At 47.5% G+C, this 26812-nt stretch overlaps 4 protein-coding genes and 1 long non-coding RNA gene across 6 annotated transcripts; 3 read left to right on the forward strand and 2 right to left on the reverse strand.

Annotated features, from left to right (window-relative positions):
• Positions 1 to 701: 701 nt before the first annotated feature.
• LOC117855796 (uncharacterized) lies at positions 702 to 3829 on the forward strand. Of its 2 annotated transcripts, none has more exons than XM_034738180.2 (7): positions 702 to 839; positions 929 to 1157; positions 1649 to 1866; positions 2615 to 2819; positions 2928 to 3013; positions 3123 to 3214; positions 3394 to 3829. In XM_034738180.2, exons 2-7 carry the CDS (start codon positions 1041 to 1043, stop codon positions 3651 to 3653), a joined length of 978 nt encoding a protein of 325 aa, XP_034594071.1. In that variant the 5' UTR covers positions 702 to 839; positions 929 to 1040; the 3' UTR covers positions 3654 to 3829. The 2 variants fall into 2 exon arrangements, with proteins under 2 accessions (XP_034594071.1, XP_034594073.1); XM_034738182.2 differs by having other exon boundaries at positions 715 to 839; positions 949 to 1157.
• Positions 3830 to 13108: 9279 nt separating this feature from the next.
• On the forward strand, positions 13109 to 14922 carry LOC117858361 (putative glutamine amidotransferase GAT1_2.1). Its single transcript, XM_034741417.2, has 3 exons — positions 13109 to 13336; positions 13458 to 14422; positions 14528 to 14922. The coding sequence occupies exons 1-3, from the start codon at positions 13243 to 13245 to the stop codon at positions 14774 to 14776; spliced, it is 1308 nt and encodes a 435-aa protein (XP_034597308.2). The 5' UTR covers positions 13109 to 13242; the 3' UTR covers positions 14777 to 14922.
• A 1074-nt stretch (positions 14923 to 15996) lies between these two features.
• LOC117858362 (L-Ala-D/L-amino acid epimerase) lies at positions 15997 to 19702 on the reverse strand. Its single transcript, XM_034741418.2, has 7 exons — positions 19086 to 19702; positions 18152 to 18262; positions 17845 to 18061; positions 17359 to 17692; positions 17151 to 17212; positions 16590 to 16663; positions 15997 to 16293 (listed from the first exon to the last, which is right to left on the reverse strand). Exons 1-7 carry the CDS (start codon positions 19608 to 19610, stop codon positions 16288 to 16290), a joined length of 1329 nt encoding a protein of 442 aa, XP_034597309.2. The 5' UTR covers positions 19611 to 19702; the 3' UTR covers positions 15997 to 16287.
• A 4534-nt stretch (positions 19703 to 24236) lies between these two features.
• Positions 24237 to 25306, reverse strand: LOC117855394 (uncharacterized). The gene is made up of 2 exons (XR_011898383.1): positions 24728 to 25306; positions 24237 to 24582 (listed from the first exon to the last, which is right to left on the reverse strand). It is a non-coding gene; the product is annotated as an uncharacterized lncRNA (long non-coding RNA).
• LOC140222987 (reticulon-like protein B9) lies at positions 25059 to 26561 on the forward strand. Its single transcript, XM_072294252.1, has 5 exons — positions 25059 to 25218; positions 25302 to 25482; positions 25742 to 25883; positions 25995 to 26064; positions 26173 to 26561. Exons 1-5 carry the CDS (start codon positions 25134 to 25136, stop codon positions 26334 to 26336), a joined length of 642 nt encoding a protein of 213 aa, XP_072150353.1. The 5' UTR covers positions 25059 to 25133; the 3' UTR covers positions 26337 to 26561.
• The last annotated feature ends 251 nt before the right edge of the window (positions 26562 to 26812 follow it).

Raw genomic sequence — 26812 nt, forward strand, 5'->3', positions numbered from 1 at the left:
CCTCTTAAAGGTGCCCATAGAGGTAGGGTTGTATTCGTGTATTTTTAGGGTTGAGTGTGCTCAAACTCTCGAAGGTGCCCATAGAGGTAGGGTTGTATTCGTGTATTTTTAGGGTTGAGTTTGCATTTTATGTAAGTATCTGCGTTTTACTGTGTTGCGTGAAAAAAAAAACCAGGCCCAACTAAAGGAGCTGTAGCCTTTCCAATTCAAAATGGTTCGGCCCAAACAGCACAAAACCTGCAAAAACTCAGCCGAATAAAGCCCATACAAGATCCCGGCACCCCCCCCCCCCCCCCCCACCCACACACACACACCCCGGTGGCCCAGTCCATGCCACCTCTTCCATTTTTCTACGAAAAATCTCGTCCTATTTTATTAGAGAGGCTCCAAATTTCTCAAAGGAGTTCCTCGAATCATTCGTACAACGATAAACTATCCAATGTCTAATCATGCATTAGCATATTGGCAATGCCACATGAATTAGGTTCTTGTGGCGCATGAAGGCCACCCCCCATGTGCCTTTCCACTTTTAATTACAAAAAAAATCTATTGAGTAGTGGAGTCATATTCAAGGGCAACCGTCCATCCATTTCTGTGATCAGAAATCGAGGTGAGGGTCGTGACAAAAGTGCTGACCGCTGGCCAGTGGGCCCGGCGTCCGGTTTCCACTTCACCCAGGCGCTTAAACTAAAGCCCACGGGCTCACCGGAGCACGCCGCCCATGGCCTGCTCCACCGCCCAGATTCAGGCCGGTCCAATCCCTCCCGCGCTGCCAACCCCATCCGCGCCGTCTGCTCTACGCTCCTCAACACGTGTCGCCATCTCGCGCTCTACGCAGGGTAAATTTTTTTCCCCCTCCGGCTCCAGCGCACGCGCGCCACTTTTGGAAGCCACTGGCCTTATTAATAGCAGAGATTAGCTGTTTCAGCTCGTAATTGAACTGCTCAGAAACCACCCTGTAACATCCAACGTCGCCTGGAGAGGAGAAGAAGAAATCACTTGCGAACCTCGATTCCACAGGCTAGGGGAGGAGATCGGAGATGGCTGCGGGTTGCGGCAGAAGGTTCGACGCCGGCGATGCTCCGGCGAGACGGTGTAACCTGGAGAGATTCCTCGAGGCCACCACGCCTGTGGTTACGCCGAGCTGCTCCTCCAAGGTAATGGCCATACACCTCTTCAATTTATAGTTTGGCTTTTCTTGATTCAACAAAGAAATTAGATTCAGAATTTACAGGGAACATTCATTTGTCCAGAAGCTTGCGATTAGTCACATTACAGTTTACAGGGAATTTTAACTCAAGTTTCAGTTGTCCAGAACCTTTTTATGTTAAGATTATTTTTCTAGCGGTGATTATGTTGATTTGTTCGTTCAATTTCTGATAAACAGTGCCTGAACAAAACTGCCTTCCAAGTTCAGAGTTTGGTTGCAGCTAGAATGGCCCTCTCAATACAGAGAAGATGCGGTTCAGTCTGTATTTTTTTTTTCTAACCCGCCAACAGCTTTGCTGTCCGGCACATATTGATAGAGAAGATGTTCAGTCTGTATTGTAGCATTTCAGATGTTCGTCACCTGCTTCTGTTCTATACATCACATTCAGAAATCAGAATGATCCGTAGGCGCAACTCTGAAGTTTGGTGGTCTTTACAGGAGGGCGTGAAAGGTTGGAGTCAATCAGATGCAGATGATTCATTGCCGTTCTTCACTCTGGGAGACCTCTGGGACGCATTCAGGGAGTGCAGCGCATACGGCACTGCTGTACCTCTTGTTCTAAATGGTTGCAGCGATGGCGTTGTTCAGTACTACGTCCCTTACTTATCTGCAGTCCAGCTTTACGGCGGATACAGGAGGCAAACCGGCCCTTCCAGGTAATACACGATTATCCTTATGAAGTCACCATGCTCCTTCATGATGAACATCGCATTACCTGATGCATAGTACAAGTGTTCTGAAGAACAAATGCTACCAATTGCTTCTTCAGAACGCTTGCTAGCTGCAAGCTGAAGCAATGGTAGCATTGTTCTTACATTAAGTTCAGCGAATGTAGATTAAGTTTACTGAAAACTCGCCCATGACCAACACGTCAAGTGCTGTATAAGTACATTTGACAGCACGTTGCTTCAGAGCACATGTTGTTCCTCCAAAAAGGGAACAAGAAGTGCAGTAGTTTATCCGCTTAAGTGACCAATGTTTCAAGTAAAGGGAACACAAAGACAAGGCAGTCTTGATTCTTGAACTTGAAGGCCTACTGAGTAAAGTAGTGATTTCTGAACATTGACCTGAATTTTGTGAGCAAATAGCATTAGCTAATTTATCAAAACTTTGTTGTGGTTCCTCATTTTAGCAGTAAAGATGAACTGTCTTCAGAAACAATTTGGGATGCTCAAATGTAGACGTTTTGTTTTCTGAATGCGTCAGCATATTCAGGAAACTTCTTTGGGACATCTCGATACTCTTTTCGGTAGTACAACCTACGGTACCTAGAATACTGATAGGTGCAAGCGTATGCGTATGCAAAGAACGGCCAGGAAACAAGGATGATGTGCCTTTTGTGGTCACGGATTCATGGCAGCCAACTAACCCAACTGATGCTGCTGAAATTGATGTCCAACGCAGGACGGGTGCAGAGGAGAGCGACAGCGACCTGGAGCATGAGACAAGCTCCAGCACGAACGCGTCCTCAGCCCAGGAAACCAGCGAGAGCTCCAGCGGCAGCGAAGCTTCGAGCGACGACGGCGAATCCGGAAGCTGCCACGAGCAGCTCCTCTTCGAGTTCTTCGAGTCTGAGTCACCCTACCAACGCGAACCGCTGGCCGACAAGGCATGTCTGACACAGACACTCATCAGCCATCATACATCAAGTTCAGTCTTGCTTGTCTGAAACTCTGAATAATGTCTGACACCGCACACTTGTTCATGGCCGGTGCAGATTTGCAGCCTCGCGAAGCGGTTTCCAGAGCTGCAGACCCTCAGGAGCTGCGACCTGTCGCCTGCGAGCTGGATCTCCGTCGCATGGTATGGCAGTAGCAGAACACTCTACACCCTGAGCTGGAGGATCTCCGTCGCACGGTTGCTCAGAAATCGTTTTGCTGAGAGAAGCTTATCGTGCTGCTCATGATTTCAGGTACCCGATATACCGGATCCCGACGGGGCCAACGCTGCGCGACCTGGACGCGTGCTTCCTCACCTACCATTCCCTCTCCACGCAGTTCGCAGGTGCGCCCGCGACCCTTTCGATCAGAAATCATCACTGACATCGCACCACCGATCGATCTGCATTGAGTGCAGACCCTGATGGCTGATGATGAAACCTTCCAGCTTTGCATGCAAAACGTGATCGATTCAGCATTCAGGAATAATCATCTGGTTGCCCTTGTTTTGGCCATCGTTTTCAGGCGATAGCAGCCACGGCCTCAAACCGACGACGGCGACCGCCACCGCGTGTGCGAGGACGCCCGTGACGGCGAAGTGGCTCCCGACGTTCGCGATGGCGTCGTACAAGCTGAAGGGCGCGGCGTGGACGCCGGGCTGGCGCGACCGGCAGCTCGCGGCGTCCCTCGCGCAGGCCGCCGATGCATGGCTCAGGCTCCTGCGCGCCGACCACCCGGACCACCGGTTCTTCGCCGCCCGGCGCGTGCCCAGCAGGAGATGGTGATTGGTTCAGTGAAAGCTCAGCTGTTCAGTCACATGCACGATTTGTTAGTACACTGCAACCAAGAACACATAAATGTAATATGTGCTTCTTCTTCTTCTTTTATCTTACTAATTCTGAAGGTAGCGTTCAGTGAGACAAACCGAGATCTCAAAGTGTTCATCCAGTCGTTTTTTCAATGTTTTTTCGTTCCAGTGAAATTTTCAGGACAAAATGTAGCAGAAAACGTATAGAATGTCATGTCAGTTGGTACGGTGTTTACATGAAAAAAGTGAGTACGTGACTAGTCCTTGTTGAAAGAAAGTGAGGAAACGCAGCGACGACTTTGTGTGTACTGGTGCTGAGGTGAGCAGAGTGACGAGTAGGCGCGGGGAGTCGTCTCGTGTGTGCACGTGCGGCCCGTGCCCGTGAGCCTGCGTTTAGTTGCATGACAGTTACGGACGCAGTAGCTGCCGCGCGGTGTCATGAGTGTAGGTGCAGGCTCTCCCTGTCCGTTGAGCAATGGCGTCACCGGTGACGACGCCCTACACCTGCAAATTGGCCTTTCAACCTCTCGGGCAGCCAGACTTTGGCCAGGGTGACGCATCGATCATGAGTTCTGTGCTTCTGCTAGAACTTTGGGGCGTCCGGAAGAATTGAACCTTTGTTCCGGAACTTCCTTTTCGTTCATTCAAACCTTTGTCTTGCAATAGTAACATACAGGAATACATTGCTGAAGAGAGCTTTAGTTTGATAATAAACCTGCTGGTCTTCTCTTCAGAAAACAAAACCAGATTCTCGTACAATTAAGTTCCATTTCTTTTCCATCTTAAAAACATAACCTAATTAGCCAGGCACTCGTGGTAAGAAAAAAATAAGCACAAGCGAACAGAGAGAAATTTTGATGTTGAAGAGAAATCCATTTCTCTTGAGCATTTTCACCAACAATAAAGATTTTTCTTTTCTTTTTCCCTCCTCCGGTACGATCTATGAAGAGGTAGGCCGAAGGACATCCAACTTGCTATTAAAAGTAGGAGTAGTGAAACCATAACTTGAGATCGGTACTTGACAAGCCATCTAAATCATATTTCATACATGGTACCTCTTCGATCTCTTAAGGATCGTTTAAAAAAGGCTCTTCTGTCATGTATATGTCATAGTTTTTATTATATAGTTTTTTTTATTATGTTTTCTTCTTTTTGCAAAACCATCCATGAAGAATTAGGCAAACGTACACATTACAACTTGTTATTAAAAGACAAGAGTAGTAAAATCATAATTTGAGATCGGTACTTGACGCGCCACCTAAATTATTCCTCTTCAATCTCTAAGGATCGTTTAAAGAAATATCTCTTTTCCATGCATATGTCCTAGTTTTTATTATATAGTTTATTTTATTATGCTTTCTTCTTTTGCGAAACCATCCATGAAGTGTTAGGCGGACGTACATACAACTTGCTAGCTATTGAAGATGATAACTTGAAATCGGTACTTGACGCGCCACCTAAATTATATTTCATGGTACCTGCCGATGTTTTATACTCGGCAACCTACCGAGGGGTATCCTGAGATAGTAAATTAGTTGGTGGGGGATCGTCGGATCTGGAACTCGAAGATAAAAGTGAGGACACAAGACACAAATTTATACAAGTTCGGGCTGCCAGAGTAGCGTAATACCCTACATCCTGTTTAGGGTGGTGTATATTGCGCCCTGCGCTTGGATGTTGATTGGTATTGAGGATTTGGTCCTCTGTTGTGGTTCTATGAGGTCTTCGCCTACCGATATAGGGACATCTGCCCTCCTTTATATACTTGAGGGGGCGGGATTACTAATCGGTTACAAGGAGGAGTCCTAGCAGGATTACATGGTATGAGTCCTGGTAGGATTACAGAGAAATCCTAGTAAGAGTCTGTCTTCTTCCTTCCTTACAGGTACTGGGGATCTATCCTCGACAAGCCCCCAAGCGCTTCATAGTCGAATGTAGCAGTCTTCGAGTACTTTTCAGATCCTCGCCGAGTAGTTTTTGTGCTTCTTGAGTACTCTGTCTGGCTGAATCTTCAAAGTTTTTCAAAGCTGTCATGAGGCTATGGTGTGCTCAAGCTCTTGATCCTCTTGATTTTCTAATCTTCATCTTTGAAATGTGATGGAGGGTGGCGGAAGTCACACTCCATATGGAGTAGTCCCCGAGTCTTAGGTTGAATCGAAGAATTAGGCTGAGGGTCAATAAAATCTTAAATCTTATTTCTTTGTCTTGGAAAAATTAACTGTTGGGTATAGCTTATCAGGCCCCGAGCTTTGGAATAATTAAATAATCAATCCGAGGATTTTTAGTCCTCACGCAAGTTGTCTTTCGAGTAGTCATTTGGCATCCAGCTCCCGAGCTTATACGCCAGGTGAGCCGTAGAAGCCACGTTGAGTAGTTATTTGGCGCTTAGCCCCCGAGCTTGGAAGCTAGCTGAGTCATTGGAGATGTTCCAAGTAGTAATTGGCGCTTAGCCCTCGAGCCTGGGAGCTAGCGGAGCCATTGAACGTATGTTGAGCGTCCTGGAGAGTCGTCGTCAAAGTTTGACCTAAAAAAAAGATGCATACATTATGTAGCATATTGTAGAATATTGAAATTACTAAAATTTATTCAGTGATGAATGTAATGTAAATGTTGTATGTCATACTCTTGTTTCGATCATATTTCTCCCGAGTAGTTAGCCTGTTACGTTTAGGCTCTCAGTCCCCTTCTAGCTATTGTTACTGCGTGTGAGATCTTTGTCTCATGTATGTGTACTGGTACTGCTGCTACGCGTATGAGATCATTATCTCGTGTACACATTCGTTTAGTCATGATAGAAGATCCGAGACTTTCACGGATTGAGGCGTGTTCTGCTCGAGGAGATTAGGGACCACTAAGAGGAGACATTGAAAATAAGTACTCAGCATTGCGACAATAAAAAGAGAGTGTGATTGCGCTTAAAGTAGTCGTTGAGACTTTTTCTGCCTTTTGGCGAAAAGAGCACGTGTTGCCGCGCATAGAATTTTTGCCTCACTAGAGTGTAGCCGCTGTGAGCCTGCAGCACTCAGTGCACCAAATTTCGTGACAGAGCCTCCTAACTCGGTGTACCAAGCCTGTGGTGGACCTTCCGGAACTCAGTGCAGAAAACCCGTAGCTATAGCCTCCATAATTCGGTGTACCAAGCCCATAGCTGTCGGTTAACATGCCCCAGGAATAATTAGTGAAGCGTAGATCTAGAGGGTAATTTTTGTCGAGAGGCATACACATAAAAGTACTCGACGCGTTGCCCTGCATGTGGAAAACAAGCTAGAAAAATTATATAAAATAATTAAAAAGGTGACTTAGCTTGATTCGTGGACAATTATCAACGAAGTTGTGACGGTCGTCGTGAATCCGCGACGGTCGTTGATGAAGCCGACTAGTCGAAGTCCATTCTGATTAGTTGTCGACGGTATGAGGCCCGTCCTCCACTAGTTTTCTAGTCGAGATGAGTAGTTGAAGTAGACCGTCCTCGAGTAGTTTTCTAGTCAAAACAAGTAGTCGAAATAGTCGTCGGCGACTTATGCAGCCGGATGTCGGGTAGCAATGCTCATGTATATCTTCTATGTACGTTAGGCTATGATTTGATTTTGAGGTCTTGTGGTAGCCTTCCATGTGCGTGTAGCACAAATCCCTCAAAATTGTAGTCGGAGCTGATTATTTGCCTCAATCCCCCACACGACTGTAACATATTTTTGTCATTTTGGGAATTATGGCATGGATCCCTTGGTTTGCCTGATCTCCCAACTCGAATCAGATTTGCCTCTGCTTTGATCGACGAGCTGCATACAGCAGCCTGCGACGGAAACCGACTCAGTCTTCGACTAGAACGCGGAGCACATCGATTCTGTCTCGGTGTAGATTTGTATGCTCGAAACTCTAACTCGGCGACTTGCTTCTTGTCGAGTAGATTGATCTTGATGATGAGGTCCCTCAAGCTCGCCCGATGATCTCGACGATCACCCCTACCTAGCGCGCCAGATGTCGGTGTTTTATACCTGGCAGCCTACCGAGGGGTATCCCGAGGTAGTAGATTGGTTGGTGGAGGATCGTCGGACCTGAAGGTAAAAGCGAGGATACAGGATACAGATTTATACAGGTTCGGGCCACTAGAGTAACGTAATACTATATGTCCTGTTTGGGGTGTTGTATATTGTGACCTACGCTTAGGTGTCGTTTGGTATTGAGGATTTGGTCCTCTGTTATAGTTCTATGAGGTCTTCGCCTACCGATCTAGGAACCAATGTCCTCCTTTATATACTTTAGGGGGTGGGATTACTAGTCGGTTACAAGGAGTCCTAGTAGGATTAAATTGTATGAGTCCCAGTAGAATTACAGAGAAATTCTAGTAGGAGTCCGTCTTCTATCTTCCTTGTGAGTACTGGGGATCTATCCCGAACAGTACCTCTCGAATCTCTACGGATCATTTTAAAAAGCTGTCATTTTTTTCCTTGCATATGTGCTAGTTTTTTTTATCATATAGCTTTTTTTTTTTGCAAAACCACTATGAAGAATTAAGCGGATGTACATCACAACTTGCCATTAAAGGTAGCGGTAGCAAAATCATTACTTCAGATTGCCACCTCATGCGCCACCCAAATCATACTCCTATTTCATGGTACCTCTTGGAATCTCCAAGGATCGTTTAAAAAAGCTCCTCCTTTCCTGTATATTCTCTAGTTTTTTATTATATATTTGTCAAAAAAGACAAGCAATTGATGAGTAGTAGAAGCTGAGTAGTGGAGTATGATCCCCCGTTTGAAGCGTCCTAGGAGGACCTCCCCTAGATGGCAACCGGGCCATGCGGCAAACGATGAAGCTCGCTCCAGATGCAGTCCAAATACCACCTCCTCCCCGACAAGGGCTACGTGCAGAGTGCTCCAGCGAGTCCACCGCTTTCTTGGAGTTGGATCGCGGGGCCGACCCCCTGTCGGGGCCTCCTGCCTGAATGCCCATCACCAAACACCGCACTGGCCTCTCGCCGCGCGCGCCAACAAGTCAACAACGGCCACAGGTGAGGTGCCGTGGCTCCCCTCCGGGCATGCGTCGGCCATGCACGCGGACCCAGCTGCCTGGCGCTGGCTCTCCCTGAACTCGATCGGCAGGGGAACACATGCGGCTCTCCCTGAGCATGCGTCAAGGTCAAGCAGGACGCCGACGTTGATTACGCGCCATTTCTAGCGTTTTACGTATGAATCATGCATGTCTGGGTCGATCAAAGGTCGACTCGTGATTATTGGTGCTAATTACTACTAGCTCGGAGGTCTCGTTCTAATCACAGTGTGCCCATCGTGTATTCGTGTCCCATGCTCTTACACATGCTTATGCGCGTTGCCAAAATACTTTTTACGAACTAACCTTACTCATCGTGATAGATGCTTCTTTGTTATTTCAGGGAAATGGTGCATCCTGACGCCCTTTCAAACGACCTAAAGGACAACTAAAAAAGATAATCGATCAACAATATTCGCCAACTACATGCGTTTAGGCCCTAACATATAACAAATGACCGGAGTCTTGACTGCTTCCCACGGAACACATTCGTTCCAATCACATTAGTCTGTGTCCACCGTGTTACACGCATACATACGCGCGTGGCACGATAGTTTTTACAAACAAGCCTTTCTCGTGAATTGTGATGTGCATTTCTTATATCAGGGCAATGGAAATGGTGTATTGTGATGATGACACACTTTCATGCGGCCTGATTAAGGACAAAAGCTAATCAGCTAGCTTATATTCTCCAACTTTAAGTATTTGCACCCTAGCTACTAAATGGCCAGACTCTTAACTACTTTTTTTCACTGTACATATACGCAGATTATATAGTAATAATATATGACGCGCACGGTCCGCGTGACCGAACATGGTTCACCTTCATCCAGAAGGACGAATCCTTATAGGGCAAATCTGCATGGATTGTTGGTGACAAGGCGATTAATGGAGTAAGCGCAAGGCAAGACGAGATGGGCTAAGCCTTCACGCATGCGCGCCTGGACACATCAGCAGCAAGTCAATGGCCGTATCAGCCTCCCCTGGATAACCACCCGGCCACCCAACACACACGTCGGCTCCATCCGCGTAGTCATGTCCCCATCTGCTAGCTAGAGGTCCCCAAGACCCCAACCACTCTAGCTAGATTAGTCGAAATTAAATTCACTTAAACAACGAGGCTAATTTGTCACTATTACGAGCAAATAACACATGCTTCTTGCTAAGCATGCGTAATCATTGTCCTTTCAACCTCCGCTAACTAGTGTGTGCTCAACTGCTTCAACCTCCGCTAACTAGTGTGTGCTGAACTGCTGATGAGTCTGGTTCCTATCTACATCTCAAGTGCCAAGTTTATCAAAATTTATTTGAACAGCGAGGATAATTTTACTATTACTAATTGAAGGTTTCTTTTGAAGCCTCCAGGTGAAGCCACCTAGGATTTCTAGGTGGACATTCTAAAAAAGGAGAGAAATTCTAGAAATTTCTCATAAAAAAGCAAAACATCTAGCCATCAATCGGTAGAATCAAATCATCATCAATCGGTAGAATCAAATCATCATAGCCATTACATCTATTATGTTTTCTAAAAAATTACCCACCAATGTCATTACAAAAGTAGCCTAAAGTAACCCCTAAATCTATATCTAAATTACCCATCTCTGCTATTATATAAAATTAACTAAAGTAACCCCTAATCTTCATCAAAATTACCCACTCATGCCATTATAAACAATATTTAAAATAACTCCTAAATTTGTAACTAAATTTCCCACCAATAATACTTAAAAAAAACTTGAAGTAACCCCTTAAAATTGCATCTATACCCACATGTGCCATTATTAAAAATAAAATGAGGTAACCCTACATTTGAATCCAATCATCTTAATTAAAAATATACAGCAATATATGAGTCTAAATTGTCTATTTCCTACACTATTGATATATGATATAATAACTAAGGTATATACGCATGATGTGTGTCACCATTTTAAAGATATAGAGCGTACTTACGATGCAAAGTGAAAAGTTAAAGATTATAAATGTTGATGAATATATTATAGAGTAATACTAACTAAAATATATCACAAATGGATATGAAGATAATAAGTATATATCTATATAAATACTGTGTTCGAATATTTAACAAATGAAATGTAGTTCATGGTAACACTTTCGTAGCAATGTGATCTTATTTTTTTTCATTGGAGACTACACAAGTTCCCACGAGACACGCTAGAAAAAAAAGACAAACCATAAAAATTCTCAAAAAAATCAAAAACATATAACATCAATCCTGTAAACTCTAATAATCATAGTCATTGATCTATTATATTTTCTAAAAAGTTGCCCACCACTATCATTACAAAAATATTCAAAATAAACTCTAATCCTATATTTAAATTACTAAGGTTAGCAAATATAAAAAATAATCTAAAGTAATCTAATAAGCTTCATCCAGTTTACTCATACATATCATTATAAAGCATAATTTAAAATGTCATTCTAAACTTGTATCTAAGTTACCCACGTACGCCGTTATTAAAAATAACATAATAAAGTAAATACCTAAATCTTAATCTAATTATCTTCATGTGCATCATATAGAAATGTCCAAAAGTAAACTAATACATGATTCTAAATTACCTATTTATGTCATTATTAATATAGAGATACTAAGTTAAGTTAAAGTATATACATATGATGAGTGTCACCATTTAGACCATTTATACATGTATGTGAGGAATTGATGAAAAATATAGATTTTTATGCTAAACACAATTATGGAGGTGCGATACAAAATGAAAAAAGTGTGAATGTGGATCAAAAAGCTTACAGAGTAATTATTAATTGAAAATCAATCATAACCAGATAAAGATAAGTACATAAGTATTATGTTGAAGTATTGAAAAAAATGAGAGAGTAATAGGTAAATAATTTTAATTATTAGCTAGGAGTTTAATTTATAAATAATTATCAGATTTAATAACTTTTAAAAATATTAACCCGTACAGGAGCACGGGTTGATGGACTAGTTTGTCAAAATCAAGTGCAAAATTAAGTGCAAGTACGAACCACATGCTTCTTCACTACCATACGATTTATGCCCGTTGCATTTCCATTAACTAGTAGACTGATGGGTTTAGTCCCCATCTCTTAGAGGTCTGAAGTAGTACAGACAAGTTTGTCAAATTTCACTTAAAAATAAAGATGATTTGTCAGAATTAATCAAGTGGAACCAAGCTTGCACATGCTTCTTTCTGGCACATGCTTATTTTTTTTCCTTTGCACATCTCCAATAATATCAGTACGCTGGTGGAGTTTAGTCCCTATTTTAGGGATCTTGAGTGCGCACAAGTTTGTCAAAATTCACTTAAACAACAAAGGATAATTTGTCAAAATCAAGTGGAACCAAAGTTAGCACATGCTTCTTCCCAAGCATATGCTTCTTGGCCTTTGACCCTCCGACCTCCAATCCATTGACTTGCTCAGTTCGGCTACACACGGGAATTTTAAACAAAACACCATCGTCACCTCCATGGCATTGAAATAGTGTGCCGATAAGATTAGTGAATTGGACGAGTGTGTGCAGCTGATAGAGCAGCCCCATCCACAGGCTGCTTAGCTGTGCTAATGTTATGCCATCTACTAACAAAGTGGGTGTTTGCAATTAACCTCTCCCCACTATTTCTGGCACGAAAGTATGCTTTGAAATCCCACGTTTTCCCTATGCATTGCATTCACGAGTTGCATTACCATTCTTATCCTATTCTTTGTTTTACCCTTACAGCTAAACCTATTTAGTATGTCAAATGTACCAAAGTTATACCACCAAACACGATTCCCTAAAATTATGCTTGCTAATCTCCACAAGTTTCTATTCCGCTAACCTAGCATTTTTTAAGTTTATTTGGCATATAATTGAAGTTAGGGAAGAGTATAGTGGAAGTTTAGGATTTGCAACCTCTTCATTTGTTACCATATCAAGATTTACCGTCTATTGGCGTCAATTAGTAGCATCGACAATGAATGGCAATTCCTGGCGACGAACAGAATGGCATGAAAAGATTACACTAAGTACATCCTTAACTTTCCTCGTTAGACAAAAGATTGTGAAGGTAGTAGTAATTGAATAGTACCATATATGATATATGTGTAGATCGATAAGGCCTATATCCATTACCATCTACTACGCCTCTGCTGGATTGGCATCCAACGCCATTGGATTTGACAACATGCAGACTTTTATTTTTGGGTGTGTAGCTAGCAATATCGCACTTGCCCCCTTTGACCTTGGACAGAGTTGACCTGCTGTAACGCGGCGCCCAGACGGAGCTGGGATTACGCACGTCGCCATGGATAGAAACGCTGGGCTCAGACTCGATTTCGTGATAAGACCGATCCCGTACAGCTACACACTCCCGATCGCCTTCTATAAATACCCACCACCCTTCTTCCTCCCCGTCTCATCAAATCCAAGAAACCAAGAACTCTCCACAAAGGGTGGCAGCAGCCCGCAGCTAATCGCTGGGCAAGCTAGCACGATCTCGGTAGCTTTCGGACTGCAGGCGGCGGCCATGTCTTCCTCCCCCGACCTCGCCCGCGTCCTCCCCCGCGTGCTCATCGTCTCCCGCCGCACCGTCCGCAAGAACAAGTTCGTCGACTTCGTCGGTGAGTTTATTTTTAGCCTTCTCTGATTGATTCGTTAGTAGAAATTCATGGATGGCTCGACTTGGACGGTAGTGGCTGACGCCTGCATGGCCGCATATGTGTGTGGTTTGTGTCCTCTCAGGTGAGTACCACCTGGACCTCATCGTGGGGTACGGCGCGGTGCCGGTGATCGTGCCGCGCGTGGCCGGCGTGCACACGCTGCTAGACTCGTTCGAGCCCATCCACGGCGTGCTCCTCTGCGAGGGCGAGGACATCGACCCCTCCCTCTACGAGTCCTCCGACGCCGGCGACGGCGACGGCAGCGCGCTCTCGCCGGATCAGCTCGAGGCCGTGCGGCGCCTGCACCCGAGCGACGCCGCCATCGACCACGAGAAGGACTCGATCGAGCTCCGCCTCGCGCGCCGCTGCCTCGAGCGCAACATCCCCTACCTCGGCATCTGCCGCGGCTCGCAGGTGCTCAACGTCGCCTGCGGCGGCTCGCTCTACCAGGACGTCGAGCACGAGCTGGGAGGCGAAGCCGTCCAGCACATAAACTACGGCGACTACGATGGGCACCGCCACCCGGTCCGCGTCCTCCCGGGCACGCCGCTGCACGAGTGGTTCGCGGACGACCTCGCCGACGGCGAAGACGGCGGCAAGCAGCTGATGGTGAACAGCTATCACCACCAGGGCGTGCGGCGGCTGGCGCAGCGGTTCGTGCCCATGGCGTTCGCGCCGGACGGCCTGATCGAGGGGTTCTACGACCCGAACGCGTACAACCCGGCGGAGGGCAAGTTCATCATGGGCCTTCAGTTCCATCCGGAGCGCATGCGTAAGCCCGGCTCCGACGAGTTCGACTACCCGGGCTGCGCCAGGCCCTACCAAGAGTTCGTCCGCGCCGTCGTCGCGTACCAGGAGAAGCAGCTCGCCGCCGCGCACGTGCCCCGGAGCGCCGTCCCGACGTCGCCGAAGCTGAACAAGGAGATGGAGAGGCGGCGCAGGGTCATCTTCCGGAGCTTCTCCCTCGCCAAGGACATGTACCTCTCCGGCGGCCGCACGAAGCCGGCGGAGCCGCGCGACCTCGACGCCGGCGCCGAGTTCCTCGAGGTAAGCCAACCTTTCAGCCGAGCACGTCGGTCGTTTCGTCGATCACGTTCGCGACAACGAGCGAACGAAGCCAAGTCCGAGCTAACTTTGTGCGTGGATTTGCAGTCGAACACGGCGTCGCTGAGCGTGCAGCAGGAGAAGCGGCTGAAGCAGATGGGCGCGACGGTGCGGAACGCGTCGGGGTACCTCAACAGCCTGAAGGTGAACAACGGGCGGGAGGCGGCGGCGCGGGCGCTCATGGCGGAGATGACGGTGGACCAGCTCTCGGACCTCGCCTCCTTCTATCAGACCATGGGAAGGATCTGCTCCGAGGTGCTCGACAGGAAGCTGCAGGCGTTGCAGCTGCGTGAGTGAAAACTCCATCGGGAGCGTGTCCTCCGTGTCAGCTCGGGAGCTTGTTTAATTTGCGTCCTGATGTTATTAGTATTAGCATGAAAAAATCGAGCGTCAAAGGCAAGTGTTTTTTTGGTGGTTAATGTTAACGCCATGATGTTCGAGAAGTGTTGCGGTTTCTCCTCTGGGTTCCTGCTTGTTTGACTTGACGTCTGTACGCAATGCACCGGCTGGAACGCAGCTCCGAGACTTGAGCTCATCATCTCCTGAAACTGAGAGAGCGGTGACGGTTGACGAACAGGCGAGATGACGAACTGAAGGCATGTTTGGCCGTTGTCAGTAATAAGAGTTGTCATTCTCATCCGGAGTAACCAAATTAGAACTTCGGAAGAGCGTCTGATACCGTATTTTCATCTTGTCTACGTCTAGCCATCGAGAATTCGAGCCAGGTAGTACTCGTACACTGCAGTTCAAGTTTGCCATGGCAGCTAGCCCTGTCAAAATCTCGGATGGTTGACTTGTTATGCAGGCACAAATTCAGTATTGTACAGTTGCTTGCTTCTAAACCTTCTCTCATACGGCAAGCAGTACTATACAGTTGCTTGCTTTTCTAAATTCAGTACAAATTCAGTAATATTTGAAGCCACCCCATGGACTGAACTTTTACGGCAAGCAGTGCTCGTACACACAAACAATGGTGATGCAGGTCAAGAAAACGTTTTCTCCTCGCAACTGCACAGTGAATTTGGAGGGGATTTTATTGCAATCGGTACCGGACAGCGACGCACAAACTGAAGGCAGATGCAATGATCAAAAGACAAGGAGTAAATCACCTCACGGGTATACTGGCATGCACACACTAAAAAGCTGTTGACTTGTAGGCCAGTTGGGGGGAGTGTTTAGCTCCGGCTAGAACTGTGGGAGGTTCAAGTTGGTAGGATGAACCCGGCAGGCATGGCGGACAGGTTCACAGGTAGATGCGCTGCCGCGGCACATGTCCAAACCAAGCCACCTCAGCCGCCACCAAGAAAGGAATGCTACTGAATAGTCCGAACACTGACACAAATCTTTCTGCAAGGCAATCCTAAGTGCAAGGCAGCAAGCATCAGGGATTCAGGGCAGGCTGCAACTCTTCCATACGTTCAGCACAATCAAGACAAACCTTTTTTTTCCTTTTGAAAAACCACACCTTACTCAAGCTGAAAAGCTATAGAACAACAAAAGCTTAACAGGGCTGCATGTAATATTTACAACCAGGTATATTTATTGCATAGCAGTTACTGGAATATTTTGATAACAACAATGCCAGCTGAAACAGCCTTATAAATATACTATCTACATCCTGATCAAATGTTACAGGCTTATAGCCCTGACCGGACTTGCAACAGCAGCAAACTGAAGGCTACATGCTTTGCTACTGCTCCTTTGATTTCAATTACAACGATGGTCATCCAATGGAACAATGCAGTTATGCCATGAGCTGCAATGCTTCGATGAAGCTCCAGGACTGACAAATCCGTTGTTAACCATCTTCATTTCTGCAAAAATTTCATATAGATTGATGAGTTCTACTAAAACTTTTTATTCGCTCAGGAAAAAACAGAAAACTAGATAAATTAAGAAATGCTACTATTAGAGCTTTACATTTACATTTGTAACTGTATATGACAAAGGAGTTTTGAATTTACTGCAGCTCCAAACAATGTTTGCAGCTGGCTACATTGCCAGTTCAGGCAAAAAAAAAACATTGCTTCCACATGAAACAAGGGGAATAACACAATACTTTTACAAGAAGACAGAGTGTAACTAAGCAACAAGGATAACTGTGACATACCGACCCATCGTTGTCCAAGTGAAGGAAACCACCATGGCCACGGGCGTTTGTAAACTTGTACAGAGGTCCAAAGGCTGGCGAGAGAATTTGTATGAGTCATATGAACTATAAACTAGAGGCACAGTTTGAGGGGTTTTTTTTATGAAGGTCAGCAGCTTGAAAGGAGCAATTCCTCAACAAAGATAGCGGCATCAAGAAATAAATATTACAATAGATGAAATAATCCGAGTATATAAGGAGCATAATGGCAGAAGAGATGATAGCTCAGAATAACATAACACTACATATTTTTCACGACATAAGTAGTTTCCTCAAATGAAAAAAATTGAGATACATAAGGGTTTGGGTTCAGCAAGCTGAGTCCAGGAAAAAAACACATATGACACATCATACAGAAACGAAAGCATTACTGAATCTTTGTGGGCCTGAAACCATTACTGGACCTACAACTGTAGTTTCCCATTTTTTATAAAAGTAGACATGAATGTAGTCGGCAATAGCTACTGTCTTTAAAAAGGAACTGCAGACATATAAAGAGTTTTGTGCAGAGAGTAAGACTACCTTCATAGCCGCCATACACTGGATCTTCCGACAGTAAAAGGGGTGTGTCCAGATCAACAAAACTGCATCCATAAGTTTCAAGAACAATTTTAGCAGCTCATTCAACATATATAAGGTCTTGAACAAAGTAATATTTCTTTCAATTTGCTGGCTGGAGCAACCTAAGCACAATGTAAAAAATGATTTCATACTTTCACAACAAACACACCTGAAACAACCAAGCCCAGCAGCTAGGTGACCAGCAAAGCCCATAGCGATTCTAGTCTCGACCATACCGCCAATCATCAAAGCGACATTGGCTTTTCTTGCAGCGTCAATTATTTCAAGGGCTCCAAGAACCCCTAATTTTGCTAGCTTGATGTTAATAACATGGGCCAGATTCCCATTTATTATTTTCTGAGCATCAAGCAAACTCCGACAACTTTCATCAGCAGCAACAGCGACTTTGTATTTCTCCATGGCAACAATACTAACATCTCGGAGACCTTCCCAATCATCTCTGTGAACTGGTTGCTCAAAGAGTACAGGAGTCACACCCATTTCTGAAACCAGTGGCAGAATAGAAACAAAATAAATCAGAAGAACTACTGGGAGAAGATTGGAATATCCAGATGATGAAAAGCTAATAAATTCAATATATTGAGGCAAGATTAGAAGGTGCATATAGTAGCACAGAGTTCGCAGGAGTACAAACCGTTTAGTCTATCAAGAACTTCAATTGCTTGATCAGCTGTGTATCCCTCATTCGCATCCAAGATAAATGAGCAGTCTGGATGGACGAGCCGTATAGCCTTCAGAACTTCTATATCTGAGTTCAAGTTTTTCCCAACCTTGAGCTTCAGTGTTTGAAACCCTTGCCCTCGATATTTTGCAGCCAATTGAGCAGCTTCATTTGGGGCCACGATTGGAATCTAGGTTGGGAAATATAGAATGTCAACTTTGGTGAAGGTATTTATAAACTTTCTGGATAAAGTGCAGAGTATGATGAGATAACCATATACCGTTATGTCTGTGGTCACAGTATCTGATGCCCCTCCAAATAACCTCCACAGAGGGATGCGAATGCTGTTAGCGACCGCATCAATCAGTGCCATCTCCACTCCTGCTCTAGCCTTAATTGGAAAACAGTTACAATCAAATAAACCTGGAATGGTAAATCTTGTATTTGAAGTATAAACAGCAACCGAACACTTGAGTACACGTATGAATATCTTAAACAAACAATAATACATGCCTGTCTTTCCATTTATTCCTCAACGGTCTTTTTTATAAACGGAACATTTCTACATGAGCTAAACAAAATAATCGATTTTTCACACGGAAAGGACCTTTATGCTTATGTAGGGTTTTTGTTTTTGGGATACAAAACTGGTTGGTTTAGTGGCTTGTATTCTGAACGAACTGCTCTAAGCATATAACTAACCAAACATTTTTTTTCAGGTTAAATGGGTTGTCAAGGACGATCACCAGGCCAGTTACCATCCAGACCAAATATTAGCGGATATAACCAAACTTGGTTTTCGGTTACGCTTCCTCTGAAGGCCTTCTGACATTCATCCCTCTCACATGATGGCAAAATTCATGCCACTCACCTCAGTAAGGATGGCAACAAATTAGATTGTCCTCTGAAAGAAACATGGGTACTGGCTGAAAAGGCTTACTGGCCGCAGAAAATGGTGACTCCGTAATTCAGCGCCTGAAAGGCAATTCCCATCTACATCGAAGCCTATACTTCAATCAAAGTGCAGTGACCCCATCAACATCGGGATCAGCACGTTCGACAATTTAAGATTTCCACGATATAGTAGACCTTTCAACGCGAATTACACGTTCTTTATCTCACGAAGATCAAGCACCTGTCAACCCACACTCTAGCAGAAGGCAAATTTTACTACTCCGTCATTACTCGAACGAGGGAAGGTGCGGATTCCTCACCGATGCGAAGTCGTGTCCGGGGAGGACACCCGCGACGTCCTGCAGCAGCGCGCCGAGCGGCGCCGCGGGCGCGGCCTCGAGCGCGCCGCACGCCCGCCCCGCGGCGGCGAGCGCGGCCGGCTGGTCCTCGGCGGTGACGGACGGCAGCACGGGCGCCTCCCCCCACCCGACGGCGCCGCTGCGGAGCTCGACGCGGACGGCGACGTTGGAGACGGCGTCGAGGCGCGAGGACGCGATGGTGAAGGGGGCCGCGAGGGGCACGGCGAGCGGGCGCGCCTCGGCCGCCGCCACGTCCACGGAGAAGGTCTCCTTGAGCGCGTCGAAGCCGAACGGCTCCGCGGCGGGGGACGCGGGGGCAGGGCGGGACGGCGACGGGGACGGCGAGACGGCGCGGAGGGGCGTCGCGGAGGAGGCCGGCTGGCGGGCGGCCGCCACGAGGCTGGGCCGCGGGCTGGCGTTCGCGGCGCCCGGGGTGCCGTGGAGCCTGAGGAGAGGCGAGGACGCGGAGGAGATGGAGGGGTCCATGGCCGCTAGTACTGGAGAGTGGAGAAGCGGAGACCGGAAGCCGGGCCGGCGAAATTCCCGGGGAAGCGGCGAAGGGAGGCGAGGACGGGCGAGCGACTGACTGGAGCGCTCGTTTATAGTACAGGCAGCGGTTGGTGTCCGGCGCTGGACGGAGATATGGGGCCCGCGCTGTCAGCGGGACGGGACGAGACAAAAGCTAGTACTGGTGACTGGTGAGTGGTGACCAAGTGGCCAGTGGGCACGGAAATGCTCATGAGCATCTGTACTGCATGCCGGTCAACGGTGGTGGCTCGTGTGGGCGATGCCGTCGAGGAGGCCGAGACGAGGCGGGGAGATGCTGAGATGGGGAGGGCGGATCGCCTCAGCAGAGGAAAAAAGAAGCAGCTTAGTATTACTCATTTACTCTTGGGTGTGGTCTCTATCGACTGATATTTTTTTTAGCATCATGGAGCTTTCATTAATCTGGAGTAGGAGTATAATCACGGGCCGCTAAACCTATAACCCAGTCTGGAATAGCGTCTAGCTAGAAGCATGAACTTTCGGTGGATGACACCACACTCGCACACTTGCGCAGGAGTGCGTCACCGCGTTAGCTTCGCTACCGACTCATACACGTTTAAAAGAAGAAAAACTCCTACCAAGCTCCATGATACCATGCCAAAGGCCACCTATCGAGGAACGAGAATCATCTATAGACTCCAAAGAAATTTTCAAACTACGGCAGTCCACTTCAAGCACAATATTCTCCTGGCTCAACTCTATAGCGAGCTCCAAGCCTTCTTTCACTGCCATTGCTTCCGCAGTTAGGGCATCGGTATATGATCAAACTAGCGTACCGCCACTACTACCACCCCACCAGAGTGGTCTCTTACTACCACACCACTGCTCCCTGTGTACTTCTCGGTGTCAAAAGTAGCATCGGTGTTCACCTTAACCCAACCCTCAATAGAACTCACTCAAGCCCTTGAACTGGTTCACCATAGAATTGACAAGACAAGCAGGGATAAGAGCGTTACCTCCTTCCAGTGGCATGTTAAGGTTGGGCGTTCTTGCCTCCGGTGATTCAACGTTGGATGTGGGCTTCCTCTTCCGCTTAGAAGGACTGTTCTTGGCCTCCATGATCGGTTCCTTCGCAACACTGCTACCTCCTCCATCCTCTCCTGTTTTTCCCGAAACAACATTTTTTCCTTTGGGATGAGGAGGGGGAGACTTCTCATCCCCCACGTCATCATGTGAGGTCGAGTTCCTTGACGTCCTACTCCGGGAGACCGACCGCCCACTGCCCCTTGAGTTGAAAGAGGAACCGCTGCCATACAACTCCGACGCCGCCTCTCCAAAACTCGCCAGCTTCTTCTTCTTGTCATCAGGAGCTCTCAGGGCCCCGTCATACGGTAGTTTTCCCTCCACATCCCGCAGCGCCGGCGTTGGGCAATCAAGCTCAGAGTGGCCTATAAGGTCACATGATTTACAGTAGAAAGGTAGATTCTTGTAGTGAATGCCATACCAAACATTGGATTTCTGCATTTCATCCCGCAAGTACAAACCCCTTCATAGCGGCTTGTTGATCTCCATCGCCACCCTAGCTCGGAGAAAAGAGCTGCTAGCTTTTCCTTTTTTATTTGTGTCAATCTTCTCCACCACACCAATAGACCTGGCTGCTTTTTCACACTTCTTAGCATTCATCCAGCCAAAGGGAAGGTTAAGAACACGAACCCAAATACTCATCCGATCAAAGCATACGTTAGAAGGCCTGAGACTAGCATTATAATTCTACAAAATAACTGCATACTTGCCAATCATCCATGGTGAACCTTCCAGAGCCCGATCTCTCTCCACCCATCCCTCAAAGTCCGTGATGAACAGGTTATCTTTCTTCTCCCCCACCAATCGCACCGCCATCCCCTTAGGGTTCCCCATGCAGGCTTCATGGCACGAAAGATGGTCAAGATGTGGATGGGCTTTGGGGACAACGCTTTCCCAATCACCAACCACTCCGACGGGGTAGTTTCCCTCACCTCGTCATTGCTGTCCACAATGACATCTTTTTCTTCTGTCGTCAGGTGGAGATGCCTGAGGAGATCAGAGACCTCCTCTCAGCTCCCACTCGATGATAATCCAACGGTCATCGTCTCCTCCTAACGGAGTAGCAACAGGGAGAAACAAACATCCAAACTCGCGTTCGGAAGGCAAAATCCAACCCTAGGGACCTCGGCCGACCCTAGGTGGAAAACTGATTGCCGGCAGAAAAGCTTGCTGCGAAAGAGGACAGGGCTGAGTAGGAACTCGAGATCAACCTGTAGGTCCCAACTAAAAACCTAGCGGCGCGCTACCCTAGCAGGAGCTAGGGAATCTGTGGACACCAGCACAGACACAAAGCTAACCGATGGTTTACAGGTGGTCGGCGGCAACTGGAGTGTTCCTGATGATGGCGTGGACGCCGTGGTCAGGGAGACCCACGGCGGTGTGGATCCAATCTCGCCGACGGTGGCCAGATCAGATCGAGGTTGGGATCACCTTCGAGATCGCTAGGACTCTCAGTCCATGGATGTATTGGGATTTGGATTATTGGTGCATTCACTGCTAGAAAACTGAGCATTGGTCCTAATCCTTAGTACCTGTTGGTTTTTGACCCGGTACTAATGTAAGCATTCACATTAGTACCGAGTCTAATGCCTAGTTCCCCAGGAGCCCCCATGACCCCCTTTAGTACCAGTTAGGGGCTCCAATCGGTACTAAAGGTCACCCATTAGTACCGGGTGGAAATGTGCCTGAGGGCCTTTAGTACCGAGTGGAGTCTCTACTCGGTACTAACCCTCATTCCCACCCACCCCAGCGCGCCTCCTTATCTGCTCCCCCCCTCCCTCACGCGCCATCCCTCCTTATCCTCTCATGTCGTCCCCTCTCCCTCTCCTACCACCGCCTCCTCCCCCTGCCTCTCCCACCCCTCCCCCTCCCTCTCCCGAGCCCTCCCCCTCTACTACCCCTCCCCTTCCCCCTCTGCTCACCCCTCACTGGCAGTGAGGAGCGGCAGCGGGGTGAGGTGCAAGACAGTGCGTGGGCGCGTGGGGGAGCGACGTCCAGCCGGAGGCGGCGGGGCGCAGGGGGCGGCTGCGGGCCGAACACGGCGACGCCCAGGGCACAAGTATTGTCTCTCCCTCCCTCTCCCTCCCCCCTCCCTCACCTTCTCTCGCACCTCCCCTACCCTCCCTTTCCTCCTACCGCGCCCAGGCTCCGGCGGCGGCCGGATCTGGCAAGGCAGCGTGGTGGCGGCGGCAGCTGGGTGCGGCCGGCTGGATCCGACGGGGCTACCGATGTCGGCGGCAGCGGCGTGGCAAGGCAGCCGGGCACGGCCGACGGGATGCGTGGCCGGACGTCCTGCCGGATTTCTTCTTCTTTTTATTTTTTAATACCTCTTTAGTACTGATTATTTGATCCGGTACTAAAGATCGCAGTACGGGTTGTACAAGTTACCAAAGGCGCTTTCCCCGGCCGTGATTGTATAGCTGTCTCTATCAACTGATTAGTTTTAGCTGCGATGGATTTGGGTCACTTTGGATGCCGCCCGACAGGATGCACTGCTCGTCAATAGCTAGGGCCGGCACTGCACAGCGATCCGCCCCTTGGAAACACGCATGGGGCGCGCCTACCCGAAGCCAGAAGAGAATATAATTCACCCATGGGGGCAACAGGCAACTAACCCCGCATGATTAAGATCGCAAGGCACCATCTCATTTCCTTTCATCGGATTTCATCTGCAGTGCGGCGACAACTACTCCTCCTACATCTTTTGTGAGCTCTGAATGCATGAATTGCATGCATTGCAATTCCACGGACGAGGACACTAGTTGATTATACTTATTAATATAATTTGTGGCCGGAATTAGGTTGCGTAGCCTTGTCTCGGCTGCGCATTGTCTAGCCGAATTGACAGGCTCGAGCTAAGCACTGGCTGCTGATTGGGCATCTGAAGATTAGGAGCTGGGAGATGCGGATATTTGAAGCGGTTTAGCCTGCCACCACTCACCAGCCGTCATCCATGTGGTCAGCACTTGCCATCACTAATTCACCATGCCGATCTCACCTTGTCGTTTGCGTGGTTTTCTAACCAGCAAAGCTTTGTGTCGCCATCATGGTGATTAAAACATAATTAGATCAACAGGCCAATTGTACTAAACTACTGCTAATGGCATATTACCTTTCAGGAAAAAAGATCTAATGGCGTATTAGCCTGGCCCACAACTCACAAACTTGGGTGATCGTTCTCGATCTCATCTCTTTCAAGCTTGTGGCTCTGCGTGAAAGAGACAGAGAAAAGAATACTCGCATATATTATTAGCACATTGGACAAAGGGGCCGTGCAATGGGATGCAGACTTGCAGTTGCAGCACCTTTTGTTGCCTGCGATCGATTCGCAGATCTGGAAACTGGACACTTTTGTTCGCTGTTTATGATTAGAGCACCATCCTTTATTTTTAAACAAACTTAGAAAACGTTCCGGATTACAGACGGATCACGGTTTCTTTTTCAGTCGATCTGAAAAGGGGTCGAAAGTGTGATGCACTCGGACGCTGGGTGCCATTCTTGCAGGCACGGTGAATTTAACAAAAAAAATTATTTTCTGACATATCACTGAATCTTCTCAAACTTTTATTTCTCCTCAACCTTTTCTTTCTCGAATACGCAAGAGAACTGCGCATCGTTATATTAAATAGGTAGAAGACAATTTACACGACGCTTGTTTGAGGAGCTGTTTAGTTTTTTCCGGCACGGTTTACACGGATGTTGTGATTACATGAAACATACAACCTAAAGAAAAATCTACCCGAGCCTATGAACTTACCTGCAATACTATTCAAGCAGCCTGAATTGCGCGCAACCACAAGTCCACAACCATGATCCGCCCTTTCGAACTTGTTTTGCTCAAAGAGCACTTACTGAAGTTGATTCGTTCCTTCTTCCGGCGCTCCCTTTCCTGTACTTGTTTAAGATGTTTATTGTGTGGAATCTTTCTCACATGTACAAACTAGATTTGAAGGAATCATTTTTTTTTTCCCCTTCACAGAGGAATCGAGTTTTTGAATTGGTCATATTATAAACAACCTCCAGATAGTACGTACCTAAGTGAAAGATGTAACTTTCAAGCTTTGCATGGTAGATTAGCTCCTAAAATTACTTAATAACTCTCCAGCAAAGAAAGGAGAAGACTTGCGTTATATATCCTACCTGCAGAAAAGAGACATCTTTCAGCGCAAGTAAGGCATGCTTCATCCTGCATGAAACGAAAAACTGAATAAACGTCTAAGCTGCCGAGGCTGAATCTGGGATCACAAGAATTGGATCAGATCCCAGTTCCAAACGACCACTAGCACAACAAAGTATCTTAAAGAAAAGGCCATGAGGCAAAGCTATGCTTTGCTTTCCCAGGCACCGGACGCCGTGTAGATCACCCAAGCCGGAGCTCTATGCTGGCTATAAGAACTTGGCGTCCTGAGTTGCATTGGTGATCACACAAAATCAACCAGAATGGCAACGACAATGCATGGACACAGCGCGCCCAGGCTCTTCGGCAGGGAGAGAACGCTCCACGCGGCCCTGGGTGGTCGCAGAGGTGCCGAACTGCCGAGACGCATCACCTGCTGAACTGTGAAACTCTGAACCTGTTGTTCCAACCTATTGGATTGTTGGTTGCAGCGGCGGACATCATCCTCTGGAGGGACAAGAAGGAGTCGGCGGCCATCCTTGCCGCCGCGACGGCGGCGTGGGGACTGTTCGAGGTGGCGGAGTTCCATTTCCTGACGCTGGTCTGCTACGCGGCCATGATCGGCATGCTCGTCTTCTTCATATGGACCAACGCGTCCTCGTTCTTCAACCTGTAAGCCCTCCCAAAAAGTCTCTTTCTTCATAGCCCAATTGCTGCCATGCATGTCCATTGAAGCCCATGAAATGTAAGGCCCGTAGAAAAGGCCTACTGTATTTCATACAGGCCTATTGATACAGGCCTTTGGTCAGAAATCTCAAACGGGCCCGTGGAATTCTTTGCCGATTCCAAACCCAAGAAAGAAATGAAGGAAAATATTTTTGAACATTGCGATTCTTTTAAAAGAAGAACATTGCGATTCTATTACCTGCAGGCCGGTTCCTCGAATCCCTGAGACTCTCCTGTCGGAGAGAGCGACCAGGCAAGCGATCCAAGACGGGCACAGAAGGCTATCCAGGCTGGTCGAGACGCTCTACTACATCGCTTGCGGCAAGGACATCAAAATGTTCATCCTGGTGCGCCGCCAGTCCTCCCATTCAGTTTGCTACCAGAAACTACAAAAGATATGCTTCTGAGTTCTGATCGATCTGTACGTTTGATCAATGTGCCTATGCGTTGAACAACAGACGGTGTTCTCCCTGTACATCGCGTCGGTGATCGCCGACTGCTTCAGCTCCCTGACGCTCCTCTACCTCGGTACGTAACCCCGCTATCCGGGTCATTTTCAGTACAAGTTTCAGAAAGAAAACCAACAACGTTATTCAGCAAAGAAACCTGCTAATGATGATGATGTTGCGTCCGCAGTGGTGTTGGGCACGATGACGCTGCCGGCGCTGTACGAGCGATACCACGACGAGGTGGACCACCTGGTGGCGCGAGGCGTGCACGACCTGCGGACCCACTTCGCGGACATGGATTCAGGTGTCCTCAGGAAGATCCCGAGAGGGGCAGGAGCTGCGGCCAAGTGATGAATCGACCAGGGAAGGCCACGACTGGACTGGATACACGGCGCCGTCTCTGATGTGTAGACGATCCAATAACTGAAACTGAATTAAGAACAGATATCACACTGATCCTCTAGACCCTGAAGAACGGGTGCTTGCTAATAGGGTCACTAATAAGCACAACTCGTCTGTGCTCAATGTAATCGAGATGCACAAAGAGTCGAGAACATGAGCTGAAAGTTAATGCCATCCCCGCTTAGGCCGCTGCTCTTACCTTTCGCTTTGCCATCGATCGCCAATTCGCCATGGAGACAGACGACAGGAGGACCTCCGACCGGGGTCGGGGATCATGGTCGTGGTTGCCGGCAGCGGAACACATGACGGGGTCCACGAGCGAGCTTAGTGGCGAACCGGAGGACATGGACAGCGACGCACGCCGGTTCGGATAAAGATGGCGCGTTCCGTGCGCCTGAGGTAACCAGCACGCACGCAGACGGCAG

This window comes from Setaria viridis, chromosome 5 (genome assembly GCF_005286985.2).
Source record: "Setaria viridis chromosome 5, Setaria_viridis_v4.0, whole genome shotgun sequence".
Taxonomy (NCBI): Eukaryota; Viridiplantae; Streptophyta; class Magnoliopsida; order Poales; family Poaceae; genus Setaria; species Setaria viridis.